The sequence below is a fragment of the Martes martes genome (genome assembly GCF_963455335.1).
Source record: "Martes martes genome assembly, chromosome: 6".
Taxonomy (NCBI): domain Eukaryota; kingdom Metazoa; phylum Chordata; class Mammalia; order Carnivora; family Mustelidae; genus Martes; species Martes martes.
In genome coordinates, this window is record NC_137893.1 from 81,702,903 (window position 1) to 81,724,526 (window position 21,624).

Consider the following 21,624-nt stretch of genomic DNA (forward strand, 5'->3'; position numbering starts at 1 on the left):
CATTAGAGTTAAACTAATGTCAGGAGAAGGATCTGGAATGCCTGTTATCTGAATTCGGAATCTCTAGCAACTTGTTTTAAGGGTCTCTTCCTAGGACTAGAATAGACTCAGGTAACAGGTTATAGGTTTACTGTGATGTGTAATACTAAATACTACACTGTTATGAAAGGGAAAGAGAAAAGTACAAAGACTAAACCATTAAACTTTTAGCAGCTTTGGCTATATCCCAGTGGGTAATTTTTTTTTTTACTAACTTCATTTTAACAAATATTAAATCTCTTCCCTTCGATCAGGCCCATTAAATTTAATTCATTAAAGCCATACATTTTCCAGAATGTTTATAAAAGACACATATCGTGTTTATAAAGGACATAAATTCAGTCTCAAACTAAGGCAAAAAAGCCTCAATAGAACATGGATCACAGTACAGTGGGACAGAAATCAGAAATTGTCTAGTAAAGTTCAGAGATAGGCTACAGTTTCACATAAAACTTTCAGCAATAAATTAAGACTTAAAAAAAAAGTCTTATAATGTACAAAGGACTATGAAGTGCAAAGTAATGTCACTGGACCAAAATTTAGTTTAATCATTTTATTTCAAGTGTAATTTTTAAAAATCATAAATGGGGTTTTGTAATCCAAAGTGGAAACATTTATTCTTCATAACTTCAGAATATGACAAGCAACTTTAGACCTTGCTTTCCAAACCCAGTCTTCTTTGCTATTTCTCAGACTTCTGAGACCTAGTATTTAAGCTGTTCCATTCTAAACGTACAGTTTTAGACTATTGTACACTTAAGATTTTTCTGAAATCAGTCCATCAAATATAAAGATTGGTTTCTGTCCAAGGATCAGCAGTGAGGGAAGAAATATTAAACACCTATCAAAAAATCACTTATTCATTTAAAAAATAACAGAACCAGTGCTATTCTCTGTCATGAAAGAGAACATGTAAAATTAATTTAAATTACTTTTATGGACTTTGGTAATATTTTATTACCTACACAGACTTCAATCTTACTTAAAGATCTTCTAGGCAAAGTCACCATCAGGATTTAGAGTAAAATGAGTAAAAATCCTGGATACTAACACGGCCTGAAATGTGCTATTCTAAAGAGGCACAGGTTACTACTTTTGAAGAAAGAGCTGCCTTGATAACTTCCCTCAAATGCTTATTTTAAATAAAAATAATTAATGGAAGTATTTTTTAAACCAACTTTGGGCACACACTGCCCACCGAATGAAAAAGGAAATCACTTTCTTCCCTATTTTAGGAAATTTTCCGACTTTACTTTTAAGATTATAACTTTTTCAATTTTTGACTTTCTAATACAGTATGTAAATTTTTAAAATTTTGCATTTCAATGTAGTGAGAGTTTTTTTTTCAGACGATCTTCACAACCCAGAACACAGACACCAGAGCAACCCTCAGAAGTCACACTGTTCAACTACAATGAGATGAAAATGGACGGATATCTGAAAATAGGCATGCCCTCTGCTCCAAAGCTGAGCAAGCTTTTCACGTGTGACCAACACAGAACTCCACTCTTCTGGAGATTCCTCAAGCTCAAAACAGTTCCATTTAATAAGTCAATATATTATTCTTAAAAATTAAGTTTGGTCACTAGGAAAGAATGAACAAAAATTATTCCCCTCCCCTCAACACAACAACCAAATAGCTCTAGTCACCCCCTCTGCTCCCCACAAAAATGGGGAAGTAGTGGAGGCTGAAACCTTTAAATCTGAAATTTCAGCTCCTAAAACACTGTGGCTATTTGCTCAAACTGCAGGTCTACGTCTTTCCTTCTCCAATACTTCCCCCATTTATAAATTTATTTACACACACACACATACACACACGCACGCACTCATACTCACACATACTCTTACTCTCAAGTAAGACACTTTTTTGTGTTTGTTGATAAATTATGAGGATTATGAACTAGGTGTGTACAGGGTTTCATAGGTGCTTTGTAAACATCAGAGTCACTTGGGTCCTTTTCTCCAAAAGCCTGAAATCAAATTATGCAACCAGGGATCACTACTTTCCCAGACGCTGTTCACAGGCTGCATATTGACGAAGGGCAGAGAAAAAGTCCTCATAACTGATGTTCAGATGGGAAGGCAAAGAGCTGAAAAGAAAGCACAGGGGAAAAAAAGCAATTAAATGATATACTGTCATTTGGAGGGGGAACCAGAAGGATAATGACCCAAAGGAAGTTAAAGACAGAAGAAAGTAAATTATAAGTGTAGGGTATGTCAAACCTTTTCTACTAAATGACTGCTAAACTCACTGTGAAACAGTCCAAGTAAAAAACTTTCTCTCTTTCTTTCCATAAGAAGAGCAACTTGTATTTTGAGACAGCGATTCAGAAGGTATAGTAAAGCCTAAGTCTAAATTAATGTAAAACTGGAGATCTATTTATAAAGAATCTCACTCAAATTCACTTTAAGAACTCCTTCTGAGGGGCACCTGGGTGGCTCAGTGGGTTAAGCCTCTGCCTTCGGCTCGGGTCATGATCTCAGGGTCCTGGGATCGAGCCCCACATCGGGCTCTCTGCTCGGCGGGGAGCCTGCTTCTCCCTCTCTCTCTGTGCCTGCCTCTCTGCCTACTTGTGATGTCTCTCTGTGTCAACTAAATAAATAAATAAATAAATAAATAAAAGAACTCCTTCTGAGGCAACCAGGGTAGTGGCTCAGGTCATGATCCTGTGGTCCTGGAATCAAGCCCCCCGCAATGAGCCCAGCACTGAGCCCCACGTTGAGCCTGCTCAGCGGGGAGTCTGCTTCTCCCTCTGCCCCTCCCCCTGCTCATATTGCGTTCGCATGCTCTCTCTCTCTCTCTCCCTCTCTCTCTTTCTCTCTCTCAAATAAATACATAAATAAAATCTTTAAAAAAAAAAGAAAAAGAACTCCTTTCTGTTAGAGTATAGCCAGTACTACTTGAACAGTTTATGAAAGCCAGGATTAACACTGGCAGAACAGCACAGATCCTTCTATGACTGTATGTTAAAACCATGTGGTGAGCAACCAGTAAGTTATCCCTACCATTTCTAATTGCTCAAGGAGGCAATTAGAGTATGATGTGAAGACAAACACTTTAAAGGCAGACTGGATGTACAGCCAGAGGGTTCCCCTTTGAGTATTTTAAATACTTAATATAATTTTCAATAATTAACATAAACAATTCTCTAATTTATACAGCTTTATTGTGAGGCTTTGGAAATTCCAAACTGTACCAGAGCCAAACACCGGGTCAGACTACAAGCCACACTCAGAGTTCCAGTCACATGCACCACTGGGCAAACTACCATGAACGAACTGCTGGCCTGACCATGTGGTGCTCATAGCTATGCTTTCTTCATCCTTCCTTTTCCTTCCCTGGCTTTACTGAAATACAATTGACTTACAATCTTTTCCCTTCCTTTAACTGCCCAAAATTCTGAGAGAAGTTTCCTTTCCCTCCATTTCCTTATCTCTTAATAATCTCTGCTCTCAAACTTTTATCTTATTCACTCTACTGCAGCAATAAGCTCACAAGGTTTCCTCAAAGGACAAAGTCAGAGACCCTCCTCTTGCTGAAGCATCCTTCAGACATCCTTCTCAAACAACCCACTTTCCTAAGTCTTTCTCTTTTATCCGCTCTATCAATGGCTTCCTCTCCTATCGCTCCTCAAAAAGCTCTCAGCGCCAATACCCCTCAGTGCCTCCAAAGTGGTCTTGTCATTCTCCTCCATCTCCTTCTCCATATTATAATTAAGACATTAAGACATCACAGTGCTTCCAGTCGGATGGGCAGCAGACCTCAATATAATGTGACACAGAGCTAGGACAGAAACGTACAAAAATCCATGAGAAAGTTTGTTACATGTTAGGTATCTGATATCCGTTATCAGACTTAAATCCTCAACTTCTTATTAAAATACCCATTTGACAAATACAGAGAAGCTTACACAACTATCCAAAGTCATGTTACTGAATTGCATTGCCAAGATTCAAAAGGAGATCCATCTGTTCTACAACACACGCCTCCTTCCAAACCATGCTCAGCTTCACAAGAAATCACTGCTAGCTTTCTTGAAGCCCAACCCAAAGGTACCTGAAATCAAACTCAGAAAACCCCTGGAGAAAAAGAAATAAGAGAAATAGACACCCATCACAAGGAAACCCAGAGTCTGGAGATGTAGGTTCTAATTCCACTTTATTACAAGCAATAGTAAGAGCAATGTCTCTTTGCCCTTCTCCTCACCTATAAAATAAGGAGGTAGGACCATATGTTCTATAGCTCTTTCTGCCTGGCATGCTATGTGTTCTTCTCTGCCTTCTGATTCCAAAAACCATTTCCCTGTCCTGCCCCTGAACTTGAAGCATTTCTTAAAAGACCAAAAGATCCCTCAGTACTGTGCTCTTCTATATACACTTGAGAAAGTTCCTTTATTCTCACTGGTTCAACTACTACTACTTCCGAGGTACTGTCAGTCTTCAAATATCCTTTTTTTGCCTTGAGTTCTCATCCATGGACCAATTCTACATCTTCATCTGCTCTCCTAAGTGTTTCCGCTAAATAGTCTATGGCCTCAAAATCATCTTATCCTTGAATTCAACATTTTCTCTTCAAAAATCAATGTTCCCTTGACTTTCTAGTCTGCTCAGAGGGGAGTCTGCTTCTCCCTCTCCCTGTGCTGCTCCCTCTGCTCTGCACTGGCATTCTCTGTCAAATAAATAAATAAAATCTTTAAAACAAAATAAATCAAATCACATCAGGGGTAAGCAAATACAGCCCAAGAGCCTGCCACCTGTTTTTGTGAGTACTGTTTTACTTCAAGAGTCACACACATTTGTTTATGTACTATCTATGGCCGCTTAGCTACACTACCAATGTTGAGCAGCTGCAACAGAGAGGAGTAGCTGGAGACTGTATGGCCCACATACTTACCTGAAATATTTACCACTAGTCCTTTATACAAAAAGTTTGGCCAACTCTGTTCTAAACAAGCAATTTCATTCTCATCACTGTATGATCCTCTAAGTCATAGCTATGGACTTCCACTCACCTCTCTACCTCATCCTTTCCCAAATTGAATCTACTCTAGTACACGGTGCCAAACAAATCTTTTAAAATCAGACACTTCCATGCTATCCACAGGCTCAGTGGCTTCCTACTTTCTGTCAAAACTGTTATACATATTCTTTGTGCTGGTATTTAGAGCCTTCCTAGCATCGATACCCCCAAATTATGTGTTTACACCTTACAAAGGTGACCCCTGACCAACATGGGTTTAAACTGCACAAGTCCACTTACACAAAGGTATTTTTTTCCCACAAAGGTATTTTTTGATAAATGCAGTACAGTACTATTAATTTATTTTCTCTTCCCTATAATTTAAATAACATTTTCTTTTCTCTAGCTAACTTTACTGTAAGAATACAGTAATTGTATTAACTGGCGTTATTCAGTTGGGCTTCCAGTCAAAAGTAGGCTATTAAAAGTTAAGTTTTTAGGGGGTCAAGTTACATGCAGATTTTGACTGCATACAGGGGCTCCCATAACACTCACATTGTTCAAGGATCAATTAATTCTACCACCTAATGCTATAGTGCTAAGTCTCCATTCTGGTATATCCAGTTCCCTATTTCTTGAAAATGAGATGTTCATTGCTCACCTCCCAGGTTTTCTTCCTTTTCCTACCATCATCCCCTACACTTCTCACCTTTTTTTCTAATTAGAGAAATGCTATCCTTTTTACATACATACCCCAGAGCAAGTTACATCTTTTTTTTTGGTAAAACCAACAACAGTGGCCCACAGAGATATCTCTCCCTCCTGGTCTCCTATGACAATGTGTATCAGTACCAAATACTTGCACAAGCATACTCTCTTGTGTTTGAGTCCTCTACATATGTCTTCATCTTACCACTGATACTGTGAGATACCTCAAGGAAAGAAGCAGTACTGTAAGTCTCTTGGAATTATCACCATACCTAGTACAGTGCTAGGCTCGAGAAACACTTGCTGGATTGAACCAAAGTCAGCACAATTTAATTACTTACATAATCTCAGTCAATCTGATGTGCCAGGGAAGAAAGCCTAACGTGCTGTCCACAGGACCAAACTTCAATACTAAATCAGGATCAGGAAAACCAGTTGAACCTTAAAAAGAAATAAACAGGAATTTAACATGCATTGCTTACAAATAAAGTGACCGAAGGCAAAATCTGTTAATCAAATTGGCTTTTTATGCTCTGAGGGTGTTTCCTTCAGAGGGTTTATCCAACCCCCACCACACTGCCCAACATATACTTTAATATCTATGCTATTTCCATATGTCAAAGTTTTCTCTAAAGACCATTTAACTGAACTGATTACCTGATAAGAAGGGGTAACCCCACTCCCATTCTAAACCCTACAGGTAGCCAAATCCCACCCATCTTTCAACATGAGAGTTCGCCTGGCATTCTGGGAACCACACTGCTTTGGGGGCACAAATGCTTATAGAATCATGTAAATTCAAAGACTCATATAACTTCAGATATGAAAAGGAACTATCAAAGTAACTACTATCCTTCCTTCCCCAATACCCATTTTATAGGTAAGGACCCACAAAGATCAGCTCTCAGATATCCAGTATAAATGTTTTCTCCAGAGCTCCTGCCCTGGGAGGGAAAACACTATACACCTGCCTCGATAAAGGCATGGCCGCTTGGTCTCACAACCTGGTTTCCATACAAGACCTGGTTTGAGAAAAAGAGGGGATAAGGATAGTGCAAGTACTTAAAAAATTAAAGTAGTCACTGGTAGAACAGAAAAGATGCTATAATCCAAGAGACCCAGGCTCTAACAGTTTCTAATAACTTCAGTCTTGCCACTAACTTTTGGTCACATAACCTCCCCAGGGCTTAGTTGTTTCATTTGTTAAATAAGGAGACTAGATGAGACAGGCCCATCCAGCAGTAATAAAGAATTATTTCTGTAACAAAGTTTCTTTAAAGTCCACATTAGTTAAAAAAAAAAAAAAAAAAAAGTCCATATTAGTAAAGGAAGTGGACTAAGAAGAATATATATTCCTCGGCCTGGTAAAAAGCAAACTCTCTTTAGTTAAAAAAAAAAAAAAAATTAAATAAAAAATGGCAAGAAGGAACTTCTCACGAATGGTAGTGTGAAGGTGATGAATCCTCCCCCACAAAAAACACATATAAAACTGGACAAAGCCAAACATTTAAGGGGACTGGGTACTGGCCAGAAGCAGACAATTATTCTTTTAATAACAAGAAAACAAGACAAAACAAGACAAAACAAAAACCACCTGCCAGAGTGTCAGGTAAGAGCAGTGGTAAGGGTCCTTGTCTCCTGCCTGGGAATGGTCCTAACTCCCCAGGCCTCTACCCTCAGTCAAATGGAGAGCACCACATTTTTACCAGCATGGGGCTCAGAGTAAAATGACCAGATTTGGTGCTTGTAGACAAAAGGTATACACTCAGTTTGGAACTGGAGACTGGGTCGGGGGGATGATGAAAACCTAGGGTTTTGCCAGCTGTAAGTGGCAAACTCAGAAGTGAACAAATGAGGAAAAGCCACAGCCTGTTGGCCTGATATTGTAGCCCCAGTAAGGGCAAGCAGTACAATGGTCAGAAATTTATCAGGAAGATCCCAGAAACAAGGGCTCAGATAAGCTCTCCACATACCCACAGCTGACCAGGAAACTGCATACATGCAAAGGAGGAAAGAGGGCAGGGGAAGAGGGCATCAAGAAAGCCCAGTGAAAACAAACAGCCAAGAAGACTTGAGAACTGTGGCAACTCTGAATGCACTCTCACATCACACAGAGATCAGGGAAGCCTTACAAACTTAAGGTGTTTGAGCACAACCAGTGTGCATATCATAGTCTGACACATAAAACTAGACAGACACAGGCAGTCAAACTAAAAAATAAAATAAAAAATAGAAAATTTGAGCAGAGATAGCAGTTGGCATCTTTATACATAGACAACATAATCTTGTGTTTAAAAAATCTTAAGACTCTGCAAAATGAACTACCAGAACTATTAAATGAATTTTAGTAAGGTGGCAAGATACAAAATCAATATTTAAAAAGCAACTATATTTCCACATATTACCAACAAACAATCCAAAAACAAATCAAGAAAACAATCCCATTAATAATAGCAACCAAAAGAATAAAATACTTGGGAATAAATTTAACAAAATAAGCACAAACCCAAATCCCGAAATTACAAAACATTATTAAAAGAAAAATTAGGACCCAAATAAGTGGAGAGATATGCTATGTTCATGGATTGGAACGCTCAATATTGTTAAGATGGCAATTCTCCCCTAACTGAGCTAGATTTAACTCAATCCCTATCAAAACAGGGTGTCCCTGTGAAACGGACAAACCTATTCTAAAATTTACATAAAAATGAAAGGGCCCTGGGTGTAGCCAAAGTTGTTTAACTTTGAAAAAGAAAATCAAAGTTGAAAGACTTACCCTACATGATTTCAAAGTTTACCACAGTAGACGCTACAGTAATCAAGAGAGCGGCATTTGAAGAACAGACAATACAGAACAATGGAACAGAATAAGTACAGAAATAAATTCAAGGATTTATGGTAAACTGAGTTTCAAAAGAGGAGTCACAGTAATTCAAGGAGAAAAAAATGGTGGTAAAAGAACAACTGATTTTGTTTAACCCACACCATTCACAAAAATTAGGTCGAAATGGATTACAGATTTAAACATAACAGCCAAAGTGATAAAAATCTAGAAAACAAGAACTGTGACTCTGGGTTAGGCAAAGATTTCTCTTTTTAAAAAATTTTTATTATTATTAACATATAATGTATTATTTGTTTCAGGGGTACAGGTCTGTGATTCATCAGTCTTACATAATACACAGTGCTCACCACAACACATACCCCCCCTAATGTCCATCACCCAGCCTCCCCATCCTTCCCACCCTCCTCCACTCCAGCAACCCTCAGTTTGCTTCCTAAGATTAAGAGTTAGGCAAAGATTTCTTAAATATGATACCAAATGTGTAATCCACAGAAGGAAAAAAATGATAAACTGGATTTCTTAAAGAGTAAACACTTTAAAAGAAACTGTTAAGAAAAAAAAGCCATGGATTGTGAGAAAGTATTCATTCATAAATCATACCTTAGTACTGAAAAGAGATGTGTACCCAAAATATACAGACTTCTGAAAACTCAGTAACAAGACAAACTACCCATTAAAGACGGGCAGAATGTTTTGAATAGATTCTTCACCAAGAAGATACAGATGACAAATAAGCACATGAAAAAAGCTCAATGTCAGTAGTCATTAGGAAAATGTGAACTAAAACCATAATGAGATACTACTACACACCCACTAGAAGAGCGAAAATTAAACACACACACACACACACACACACACACACACACACACACAATACTAAGCCTTGGCAAGGCTGTGAAGAATCTAGACTCCTCTACATTGCTGGTGGAATATAAAAATCAGTATGGCCTCTTTGGAAAATAGTTTGGCAGCTTCTTAGAGTTAAACATTCACTCACCGTGCAATCCAGCAATTCCACTATTAGCTATGTACCAAGGACAGAATCCAGGAAACAGTCAACTCTCCAGTAACCTACACTGAGCCCCTGCAACAGTCTACTTTAAGTCTGTTCATTCAGACTGAATACTGAATACAACAGGCAATGAGAAAAGAACAAGAGAGTAGGGGAAGAGGTGAGTAGTCAGTGTAAGTCTGTGAGTGTAAATCTATGTCTGAAATTGTATATTGTTGATAGCTATAGAAGCTATCAACGGACATGAAGCTATCAACGGACATGAACTTGTTAGAAGCACTGCCTTACACTGTAAGTGTAAATCTATGTCTGAAATTGTATATTGTTGATAGCTATAGAAGCTATCAACGGACATGAAGCTATCAACGGACATGAACTTGTTAGAAGCACTGCCTTTATTCAAAAGGATCAAGGATAATGCCAGTAAGCAGAAGAACCATAAAGTTAATGTAAAAAGTTCCTAGGGGGCTCTACAGAGAATTAGCAAATTAAAGGCTTTTTTATAAATAGTTACAGGAAAAAAAAAGTATAATGTTATACTTGGTACGACATGACAAATATAGTAAGTATATTTGGTATCACGTAATAGAAAGTCCTAAAAATAGAGCGATGATTAATGATAAGATTATATTCTTTGGAATGCCTCCTAAAGAGCTGTTAAATTCAAACTTATCAGATAGTTCAAACTAAAAAGACACAGTGAGAAGAGTGTGATGTTATAATATAATAAAGAATATATATTTGGTCTCTGTCCAGGTTCCTGGCACAGAGCTCCTAAAATCCTTGCAATTTCCTGAATGAGAGGAGAGGAGTATTTTTTGTTATTTACAATAAGCACCCTTCCACCATACCTGAGTTTATGTTAATTATGACTCTTGGTGGGCCTCTAGACCTCTAGATAACTTTAGGAAGGGAGCTAGTTGCCAAAGAAACCAATCATGTGATTAGAAGGCTAAAACTTTCTGCCTTCCCTTCCAACCTCCAGGTATGGAGGGGAAGAGAGGCAGGAGACAGAGTTCAAATCCTAAGAGGCACGGATTTAATTAATCATGCTAACATAAATGAACCACCATTAAAACCCCCTAAAAGACAGGGTTCTTAAGGCTTCCAGGTTGGTGAACACAATGAGGTGCTGAGAGGGTGATTCACCCAGAGAAGGCACAGAAAATGACTGCACCCTCCCCTGCCAAGACCTTGTCCTAGACTCTTACACTGGGCTGCTTCTGAGTTGTAGCCTTTATAATCAACTGGTAAACAGAAGTGAAGGTCCCACCTAAGTTCTGTGAGCCACTCTAACAGACTAGCAAACCTTAGGTGACAATCATGGGAACCCCCCCATTTATAGGCAGTTGATCAGGTAGCCAGTCCAGGTGGCTGAGAACTGTAACTGGCATCTGAAGTGGGGACAGTCTTGTGTGACTGAGCTTTTAAACCCGGAGAATCAAACACAGACTGCAGGTGGTTAGCATCAGAAGTGAACTGAATTGCTAGACACTCCTGTGGTGTCTGGAGAACTGGAAAACTCACTGTCGGTACTGTAAAACATCCCAGAAGAAAGCTGATGACAATGTATTCATCACTGCCCCCCCAAATCCTCTCATATCCTCTCCTTACCAGTTAGTCCTCAAGCAAGTGAGTTGACTACAAATTTCATATCTCAAAACCATTTTCACATGTGGGTCTTTAAAATTTCAGAAACATCACAAATGTAAAAACAACAAAATCAGGCGTTATCATTCAAATGGAACCTAGATGTTCTCCTTCATACTGTACCCTTGTGGGACAAAACTAAAAACATATATATATATGAACATATGAAATAATATGAATATAAACATATTTCATATGAAATAATATGAATATAAACATATATATATACATGTGTATATATATGCATGTCTGTATATATGACTTACTAAGTAAACGGTCGAACATATCTACATCCAAATCTGTGGATCTCTTTTGCTGCTGGGCTACTAATTGGCAAAAGTCCTGAGCAGCTCTCACAATATCTGCTTTTCCATCTTCTGGGGAGAGCACCTTCACTGCCGATCGGCAATTTAAAACTGGAGGAAAAACCAAAGTTATTAAATAAAACATCCTGTTCCAGACATATTTCAAAATCTGTTTCAAGAAATATTAAGTTCAGACTAAAATAAAAGTACAGTTGTTCTAGTAAACAAGAATCATTTAAGTCCTTCAAATTCAATATCAAAACATACCTATTTACTCTCCTCTAAAAGGACTCACACATCACATTTGTGTATATGTACTGATATATCGCCTTCCTTTTAGAGTGCTCAGAGACCTTGTATCTCTGAATGAATCCTCTAGAAAACAGGAATTATAGGCTAGTTTACAATCTTCACTCATCTAAAAAGTCATCTACAATCACAGTGCAGTTAGCAATAACATGAGAGAAGATCAAAATGAAGACTGTAGGGAAAAAAATGTGTTTCAATGGAATAGGTATTGTCCACCTTATCAGACTCTGATTCTACTGGACCTATTTTATATGATAGGATTCTATCTTATCTATTGATATAATTCTTTCTACTGATATGCAAAATTCTTTAATGTCCAGTATAGTCCAGCAATGCCAAATTCTTATCTATTGACATGCAAATTCTTTCTTGTCCAGTAGAGGATCAATTATCTTCTCTGTAACCCAAGAGACAAACCAGTTTTGCCTCCATTTACATATTCATTTCAGTATTTCTGACCTGTGTGTCCACTGTCTGGACTCTGTTTTGAACTGGTTACAAAATCTGCCTGGTTCCTGGTTTGTCTATGAATTAAATGTATTTATTTTTTAGTAACTATGAAAATCGTAATTTTATCTTTTTCTGAAAATTATCTTTGAACAAGATGAAGAAAGAAAAGTCTAAATCTGATGATTAAAGATGGTGACAATAAAGTGACAGAATTTACCTTGAAACACAAAACACATCTGTGTAAGTTAGACACTCAATTTTATACTCATGCTTACCTTGATCATCTTTGTCATTATGATTTGCAAACTCTGGTGAGTATTTTGAACAATCTAAGCCCAGAAGTTCCTGCTGTTGTTTTAAAATTTCATCCATCAATCTGGAATTATTTCTTTTGAAAATACCTTAAAAAGAAAAAAAGCAAGTAAATCCTAACTAGGTTAATTTATCAACAATTAATGGATGTTTGTTGTGAAAACAACACTGCTCCCAGAATTGGAAAATCCCAAATGAAACAGTGACTGACTGAACCTAACTAGAATCTAAAAGAAAAACACAACAAAACTTTGTTAATATAAGAATCTAGAGTCAGGCTAATGTTACCAAAAAAAAAAAAAAAAAAGACAGGGTGATTACTTAGAGTCAGTATGAATATGATAAAATTAGACTGAGAAAAGCATTTTACTTTTTAAAAAAATAATTAATTAATTTATTTATTTGACAGAGAGAGAGAGAGAGAGATCACAAGTAGGCAGAGAGGCAGGCAGAGAGAGAGGAGGAAGCAGGCTCCCCACGGAGCAGAGAGCCCAATGTGGGGCTCGATCCCAGATCCCTGGGATCATGACCTGAGCTGAAGGCAGAGGCTTTAACCCACTGAGCCATCCAGGCGCCCCTAAGAAGGAATTTAATTAGACAAGTATTCACTCAGCAAATCTTATCTGTATTCCTTAAACACTGCTTCTTTTTTAAAATTTATGTGAAATGAATAATCAATTCCATTAAATGAGACTTTTAAAGCACCTATTTAATGTATCTTCTTTTAAATCTGAAATTAGACTTTTTACCATGGTTATCCCCTCCCTTCTATAGAAACAGATTTCAAGAAACATCTACAGCAGATATTTACAAGGCAGGGTCCTGGGATCGAGTCCCACATGGGGCTCCCTGCTTGGCTCCCTCTGCTTGTGCTCTGTCAAATAAATAAATAAAATCTTAAAAAAAAAAAAAGGACAAGGGAGGGGAAGAGAGAAAAGTGGGATAAACACTAAAATAATCTCTCCTAATTATAAAGCATAACCAGCTATGGAATTAATAAGTGTCCATCCTTCAAAGTGGCCTTTTATCCTTTTAAACTAGACACGTAAGTGACCTAGTGGCTACCCTCATTTAATTTCTCTAACAACCCAATTACCCTATCAGAAGCAATCTTCAGAGAAAAAAAGTACACTTATGAAGCAATTACTTAAAATTTTAAAAAACTACCATTAAAATTTTACATGACTAAAGTAGTCATAACAAAATAAATCTTATACGCCATTAAACAATTTTACTTTAAGGGAGAGCCCCAGGATACTTCATTGGAATGAGCACACTGTAGCAAGGGAAGAGACCTGTGACTGTGGCACAGCAAATGTGACAAGTGCTGTGCTTCCCAGCCCAGCTCTTCAGCAGGAGAGACGTGCGCGATTAACAAACTGCACGGGATTTCTCAGCCTCTGGGTGCACATTTCATTTATTTTTAATTTTTTTTAAAAGATTTTATTTATTTACTTAACACAGAGAGAGAACACAGGTAGGCAGAGAAGCAGGCAGAGAGAGAAGGGGAAGCAGGCTTCTTGCTGAGCAGAAAGCCCAATATGGGGCTGGATCCCAGGACCCTGAGATCATGACCTGAGCCAAAGGCAGAGGCTTAACCCACTGAGCCACCCAGGTGCCCCTGGATGCACATTTTAAAAATGAGAAGAATGTCTTCACATACTCTGCTTACGTGACAAAGAAATAGTTCAACACAGAGCAGAAGTCCCATAAAATCAAATTTGGTTGATTAAGAAATTATGTCCTAAAATTCATAGGATTAACCTCTGTATTAGTGGTATGAAAAAAATTCTATTTGCCTTCAAATACATTACAAATTATTTCTATTACCTGTAGATAAGTACCACTTTAATCAAGGCTTTAAGATGACCCAACATAATTAGGGATAACACTAAAAGTGACTATATTATAGTCATATTCTCTTACCAGTGGAGGTCAGTATAGCAAAACAGTTAAGAAGAAAACCTCTACAAGAAAATCTAGTTCAAATTCTAGAGCTGCTCCTTACTAGATATGGGTGCTTGGCTTTCTAAGTGTCAGTTTCTTGATGTGTAAAACTGCTAAGGATTTAATGCACTTCTTTGCACAGTATCTGGTACATAGTAAGAATTCAACAAAGACTAATTATTCCTATTAAGTAAAGGTTTATTTTTTTATTTTATTTATTTATTTATTTATTTGACAGAGATCCAAGTAGGCAGAGAGGCAGGCAGTGAGAGGAGGGGAAGCAGGCTTCCCACTGAGCAGAGAGCCCGATGCAGGGCTCGATCCCAGGACCCTGAGACCATGACCTGAGGCGAAGGCAGAGGCTTTAACCCACTCAGCCACCCAGGCGCCCCAAAGTTTATTCTTATACACGGGTCCAGTACTGTGGCTAAACAGAAGGGTACTCAAGAGAATGAGGTCATTTCAAAAGTTAACAAAAGCAGAGTAAGGCTTTTCAAAGTCAGCAAAATTGGGGATTGAATAACCAAGACCTTACCTAAAAGTAACAGAGCGGATGTTATAAGGATTGATGGTAGCCTTTCGCTGGGTACCTAACTCTGTGGCACAAAAAGAGGACATTCCAGGATGCTAAGGTACATGTGAAATTCTGTACAGGACAAAAAGTATACAAAGGTGAAGACTGGGAACAGATGCTCCTATACATGAGTTTCCCCACGAAGGAAGACAAGACATACCAGTTTGTATTGCTCATTATAACAAGATATAATCACAATACAACTGACATTCAACACTTCTTCCAACTCTGTATTTCAATACAAGGAGAACAAGAAGTACTTAGTAAAACCATATCACCCAAGAGCATCTGTGTCACTGTGCCAAATATAACTCGGGCAAACTATGTTCATTTCCCTCCATTATTTTAGGGGTCCTGGGTATTCATGCTGGGAAACAAATTACATGTACAACACCAAACTACACACTGTAGGAGAAGCAAAAATGAAAAGGATAGATAAATCTGTGGAGCTTAGAATCTAGTAAGATGATTCAGGCCCACATACATGACTACTACTTTAGAACAGAAATACCTTTAGAGATGTACAAAGTTCTGAGGATATTCAAGGATAGAGCAAGATAAAAGAATGGAAGAGTCCAGACAGGCTACGTAAGAGATCATAGTGAGTAAGGATGGCATTATAAGGATCAATGAGAGCCTCTGACTAGTAGACAGCCATTTGTCAGAAAAAGAAGAGCCATTCCAGTGAGAAGGAACATCAAGTAACCTAAACATGGATGCAGCAAAAGGTATGTAAGATAGTGAGAAGTAGGTTGGGGAGGCTGGGAGTACACTGGGCAGGCATTTTTAATGCCAGTGTGAGAAATCTGTACCCAAAAACAATTTCAGAAGATACCTAGTCCAGATTTACAACTTTACAACTATGGAAGTTAACACCAGAAAGAGCAACACAAAAGAATTCTGTTCTCCTGTTGCTGAATCTTCACATAGAAGACAATGCCTTATTCTGGAACACTCCAATTTATGCTAACTAATATTAAGCCCCTACCCAGACTGCCTCCCTCATGAAAAGGAACATGAAGAATGAATAATCTGAAGTAAGGTAAGTAGCAGAGTATCCCTCAATTTGTGCTAGCCTCAAACTTCAGTGCACAGAGGCGGTGTATAGACAGTCTGATAAAAACAAAGATGCTCAGGTCCCACTCCCCTAATTCAGTCTGATCTATAACTATAACTGTTCAATCTCTAATTTTTGAGATTGTATTTATTTATTTGACAGAAACAGCACAAGCATAGGGGGAAGGGCAGGCAGAGGGAGAGAAAGAAGCAGACTTCCCCACCAAACAGGGAGCCTGATGTGGGGCTCCATTCCAGCATGACCTGAGCTGAAGGCAGCCACTTAACCGACTGAGTCGCCCAGGGGCCCCTGAATCTCTATTTCTTATAAGCATCCCCAATGACTCATTCTCAGATGGTCCCTCAGCCACATTTTGAAAAATACTGCCCTACAGCAAGGTCTCTGCATGGCACCAATAGAGCTGGGCAGTAAGAACAGGTCCCATCACTGAAGATAACAATACATACCCGGGTAACGTGGAGTTAAGCATACTTCAAGTGAGACCCAGGCAAGCATAGCACCCCAAAGCCCCTAAACTCCAGTTTTTTTGCCATCCCAATTATGGTCATTTCTTCAGTTATAATCATGGAGACAAGTCAGGCAAATCTCTTTACTCAGGTCCTGTTCCTTGAGCTCCCTGCTCAACCGGAGTCTGCCTTTCCCTCATCCTCTGCTCCTCCCCCTGCCAATGCTCTCTGGCTCATTCTCTCTCTCAAACAAATAAAATCTAAAAACAAAACCGAACCTCCCTTCTGTTTTTTTGTCAATACCTGGTTAGCTTGACTTCTTCCTTTTCATTAACAACCATTTTTCTTTTAGCAAATGTAACACAAAATATTTCTGAACCACATCAGCAATTCGTTAACAGGAACTGCTGGAACAAGGAAGTGTGGCAATATTACAATCTTTGTAGGTACAGTCACCAAGTTAAACTGTTTAGCTATACATCTGCCTTCCCTTCTGGAATATAAAGGTACTTGCATGAAAAAAAGCAGCTGTACGTAAGGGATTCACTTGTAAGTCAATTCACCACATTGTTTAATGGCTTCAACTAATTCCCATTTCTGCTTCACTTCTTTCCCCAGGCAGTATTTGTTTTGCACTGGTTTAAGCAACCATAGTGTCCCTTCCTAACAGTCTTGTGATTTCTATTGGTCTGCTGACTTCTTTGGGAAGTTCCATAAAATGTCAGTCCCCATTAAACTTTATCCTACAGGTTAAATCATTTGATGATGACAGGCTGAATCACCCTATTCCTTGCTGACTGCAAGGAAGATGCCAGGTTAAAGATTAATACCTCTTAAGAGTTACTGTCCGACCTTGCCCTTATTTTTCTGACAAAACCACACAACTGACACCCACCTATCGCATAAAGATTCTACGGAAAAAAATCAAACTGTAGCTTCCGTGGCGCATACAAGTAATTTACATTACTGAACAGAGAATAAAATATTAGTTTCCTTTCCTTCATACCAGTACATCTAAATCACTGTCACGACACCTTTGACTCTAAAAAATATTCCACTGCTTTCAAGATCTAACTGAACTCAAGCCTGACATTTAGAGCCTTCATCAACTGTATCTCCAACTCACTATGTCCCACTGAAAGTCCATTTCCTCTGCCTGAACATCTCAAATTCCTCCATTCGAAATTTCTCTCCCCCAATCTCATAGTGTTTACTTACTCTCAACACTTCCTGTTATTAACCCTGTCACCTACGTATTTGTCTACTCCCCATAAGCCTGACAGTCCACGGAGTCAAATGCAAAATCACAAGGAATGTGCTTAGCACGGTGCTGAAGGTTTGTCACTAGCCAGTAAGTGTTAAATTCTCGTACTTAACAAAACCCCCACGGTGAAATTCATTCCCTTCATCAGAACTTAAGGAAGGGAACTATTCTCTCAAGGGCTGTGTTAACCACTAAGGATCAAGGACTGCACACTACCCCAGAACTCTGAAGACTAAGTGATTAGTTTCATTTTTGCCTACCCAGTCTCTCAGACTTCTCACAGGTCCAGTTCAACTGCTACCTGGCCCCAACCCCTCAGCTTACGTCTCTTACCCTTCACAGCCTGACAGTGACTTAAGAGCGGTTCCTGGAATCTGAAGAAACACTGCGGTGCAACAAAAGGGCAAGTACGTGGAAAAGCACAGATGCTAGCGATCCTCAGGTCTCTCTTTTGTGAAACAAGGGTATACAAATACCATCTACCTTACCGGGGCATTGTAAAGAACAAGAAATGTTTTTAGATGTATAGAAAACGACTGAATCGAATAGAGGGACTTAGGAGGCGTTAGTAAATCCTCTTTCCCTTCCTCGAAAGCGCTGGCACCGTAATATGCAAGTAAGGGCCTCGGGACTTGGCAACTGGAAGAGCCTGGAGCGCCGCGGAGAGCGGCACGCCCCGGATACATCTGCCGGATGTGCGGTCCCCGCGGTCGAAGATGCCCCGGTCCCCCAACCCGCGCCGGACCTCACCTTGGTGGTCGTAGACGCTAATGTAGGAGATGCCCACGGCCATACACCACACCACGAGACTCGCGATGTCCGAGAAGCTGGGCTCCTGCTCCTCTTCGGTGACCACCAAGCCCATATGCACTGGCAGCTTCTCCAGGGAACGGCCGTCCGCGCGCCAGAGCAGCCGGGGGTGGGAGGCGGCCAGACCCGGCCTCCCGCGCGGGTGCGGGTGGTGACGGCGGTTCCTGCCGGCAGCCGGGGGCTTGCGGAGCGTGAAGCCGAGCGGCGCTAGGACCGCGGCGGAGGCGGCGCGACAGCAGCGCCGCCAGATCCAGTTCCAGGTGCCGAACCGAACGCGGAGCCAGGAGGTGAGCGTGCGGTGCAGACAGAGCAGAGCGTGCAGCACCCGCCACACCAACTCGTACAGCCCCGTCATAACTCTCGTGGCGCTCGGGCGCCCTCACCTCCCTCCCTCCTACACCCGCGGCGCGACGGCTTTTATCCAGCCCTGCGGCCGGCGCGGGCCATCGCTCCACGTTCCCCCGCCCCCCACGCCCGAACCCCTTTCTGCTGCCAACACCTCACCTCGCCCCCGCCGCCATCTTCCTCCTGCCTCGGCAACCCCGCCCCCGCTAGTACATGGACAGTGATGATTGGCCGGTGCGAAACTGTGACGCGGCCTCTGGGTCCGAGGATGTGGCCTAACCCGGCGCGGCAAAGAAGGGCAAGCGCCTGCGAAGTAAGCGGGCCCGAGACCAAAGCACACCCCCTAGTCGTGTGGAGGGCGAGGTGCAGACGCCACCAACCCTTGGCAGCAGGATCCCAGAAAGGTACACGTCTTGGAGGTTGAAACGGGCGATTTCAGGGACTCCGCGTCCCTCGGGGACTTAGGAGTCTTATACTGCCTACTTTCATGGCCCCGCCAGAAACGGTTTCTAAGGAGCAGAAGTGGCCCAACTGGATTAGAAATTACAAACGCCAGAAACAATCTAGGAATAGAAGGAAGCCCGCTGTCAGCGTTGATGCTGAGGATCAACGAGGGTCCACAGAAGGAAGCGTACAGAGACCAGAGCGTGCCGCTTAGAGAGCTTCTTTGGTGAAGCCTTGTACCTGAGGTCAGTTCTTCCCAAAGTGTGAATGAGTATGTCTAGTAATGCTCTCGAGACAATTTGGCCTGTATCATTCCCCTCTAAATGGAATCCTTACTGCCTGCCGTTGCTTAACACGTAAAAGTGGGTTCCGCAGCCTGGCAATCCAGTCAGTTTATTCTTTTCTTCATTGAGCAAGTGACCACTGACTACCAGTATGACGGACCCGAGTAACCAATTTTTGGTGAAAATTTCCCACATGATGTAGCCACATCATCGCCTTCAAACAGCCTCATGTTCCAGCCAGTCTGGACTACAAAGTGTTCCTCTAGGCCAGTCCTGTATTTACCTGAAGCAGTCCTATCCCACTTCTGCCCCTTTTGCTCTCTTCCCTTCTCCTCAATTTCTATTTCCCAAGTAAGTATTCCCCAATCCCCAGCCCATTTCCCAAGCATCCTCTCACTCGCCACATCCTCAAGGAAAATTCCCTTGATCTCCTCCCAGAAGTTATTTCTTCCTCCTTGTAAATCTCACCACTCTCTGTAAATTTCACAGCTCTATTTATAGCACTTTCCATTTTCATATAGAGTTTACACTTGAAGAAGGTAGAGGTTCAGGGGTGCCAGACTCCTGTTTCCCCCACTCAAAAATCGTAGTATAACTTCTGACTCCCCAAAACTTAACTACTAACATCCTACTGTTGACCAGAAGCCTTACCAGTGACATAAACACTTGATTAACACATATTTTGTATTTTATATGTATTATAATTTGTATTGTCCAAAAAGAAAATTAAGCTAGAAAAAGAAAATGTTATTAAGAAAATCATAAGGAAGAGAAGTACCTTTACAGTACTGTACTATATTAAAAAAATATATCTACATAGGAGTAGAACTGCATCGTTCAAACCCTGGGGTTGTTCACGAATTAAATGTACATGTGGGTTGGGGCACCTGGGTGGCTCTGTGGGTTAAGCAACATGACCTTCAGCTCAGGTCATGATCCCAGGGTCCTTGGATGAGCCCCATGTCAGGCTCCCTGCTCAGTGGGGAGTGCTCCTTCTTCCTTTGCCCCTCCCCATGCTTACGCTCTCTCTCCCTCTACCCCCATCTCAAATGAATAAATAAAATCTTTTAAAAAAATGTACATGTGGGTGTATATATAATATTATCGCATGTTATATGTATAATATATATAAAACAATTACATTTGTATAATGCCTACCTACTCCTTGTTCTCTCAAGCCCCCTTTCCCCTGGGAAATACCTTTGCTACATACCTTAATGTTTCCATCATTGTCACTTTTTGAACCAGTCTCATTTCCTAAGACTCACTTCACTTTATTTTAAAACTGGAATCTCATGTCCATCTCAAAGTTCTCTTCCATATGGTAGTTCAGCCTGAGGAACTGAAGGCTAAGCAGCAGGCACACCCTTCACATCCTTCTACCTCTCGGTGTCCTCTGCACTTGCTTCTTGGTGATGGACAAAAAAGAGGGAGTTGGGAAAGGCAGTGACCAGGAAAGGCTGCAGTCTTCTCCCTCACTAGCCAGTGTTATTGTTTATGTGATTCCAGGATGCTTTGCTAAGGAAGGTCCCAGGCACGAGTGTCCTCCTGCAATGTGGCTATGTACTCCGAAGGACATCCCTTTACACACACGCGCGCGCACACACACACACACACTGCTACATTTCTCTGACTTACTCTAGCCCCAGTGTTTGCCACTTCAGACAAGATTAAAGCCATCAATCTCATCTCCCCATGGCCAACTCCCAGGTCTGCAGGCACATGTGGGCTACAACTTTTGTACTTCCTTGAGCTGCAAACTTAAGCAAAGGGGTTCTGGCCCCATCTCTATCTGATAGTACCCACCACGGCCCCCAACATGCAGATCCTGGTTCCTCT

At 40.5% G+C, this 21,624-nt stretch overlaps 1 protein-coding gene across 1 annotated transcript; it reads right to left on the reverse strand.

Moving 5' to 3' along the window:
• Window positions 1-577: 577 nt before the first annotated feature.
• NUS1 (NUS1 dehydrodolichyl diphosphate synthase subunit) lies at window positions 578-19,256 on the reverse strand. The gene is made up of 5 exons (XM_080806815.1): window positions 18,653-19,256; window positions 12,557-12,682; window positions 11,484-11,633; window positions 6,052-6,151; window positions 578-2,132 (listed from the first exon to the last, which is right to left on the reverse strand). The coding sequence occupies exons 1-5, from the start codon at window positions 19,065-19,067 to the stop codon at window positions 2,042-2,044; spliced, it is 882 nt and encodes a 293-aa protein (XP_080662941.1). The 5' UTR covers window positions 19,068-19,256; the 3' UTR covers window positions 578-2,041.
• Between the last annotated feature and the right edge of the window lie 2,368 nt (window positions 19,257-21,624).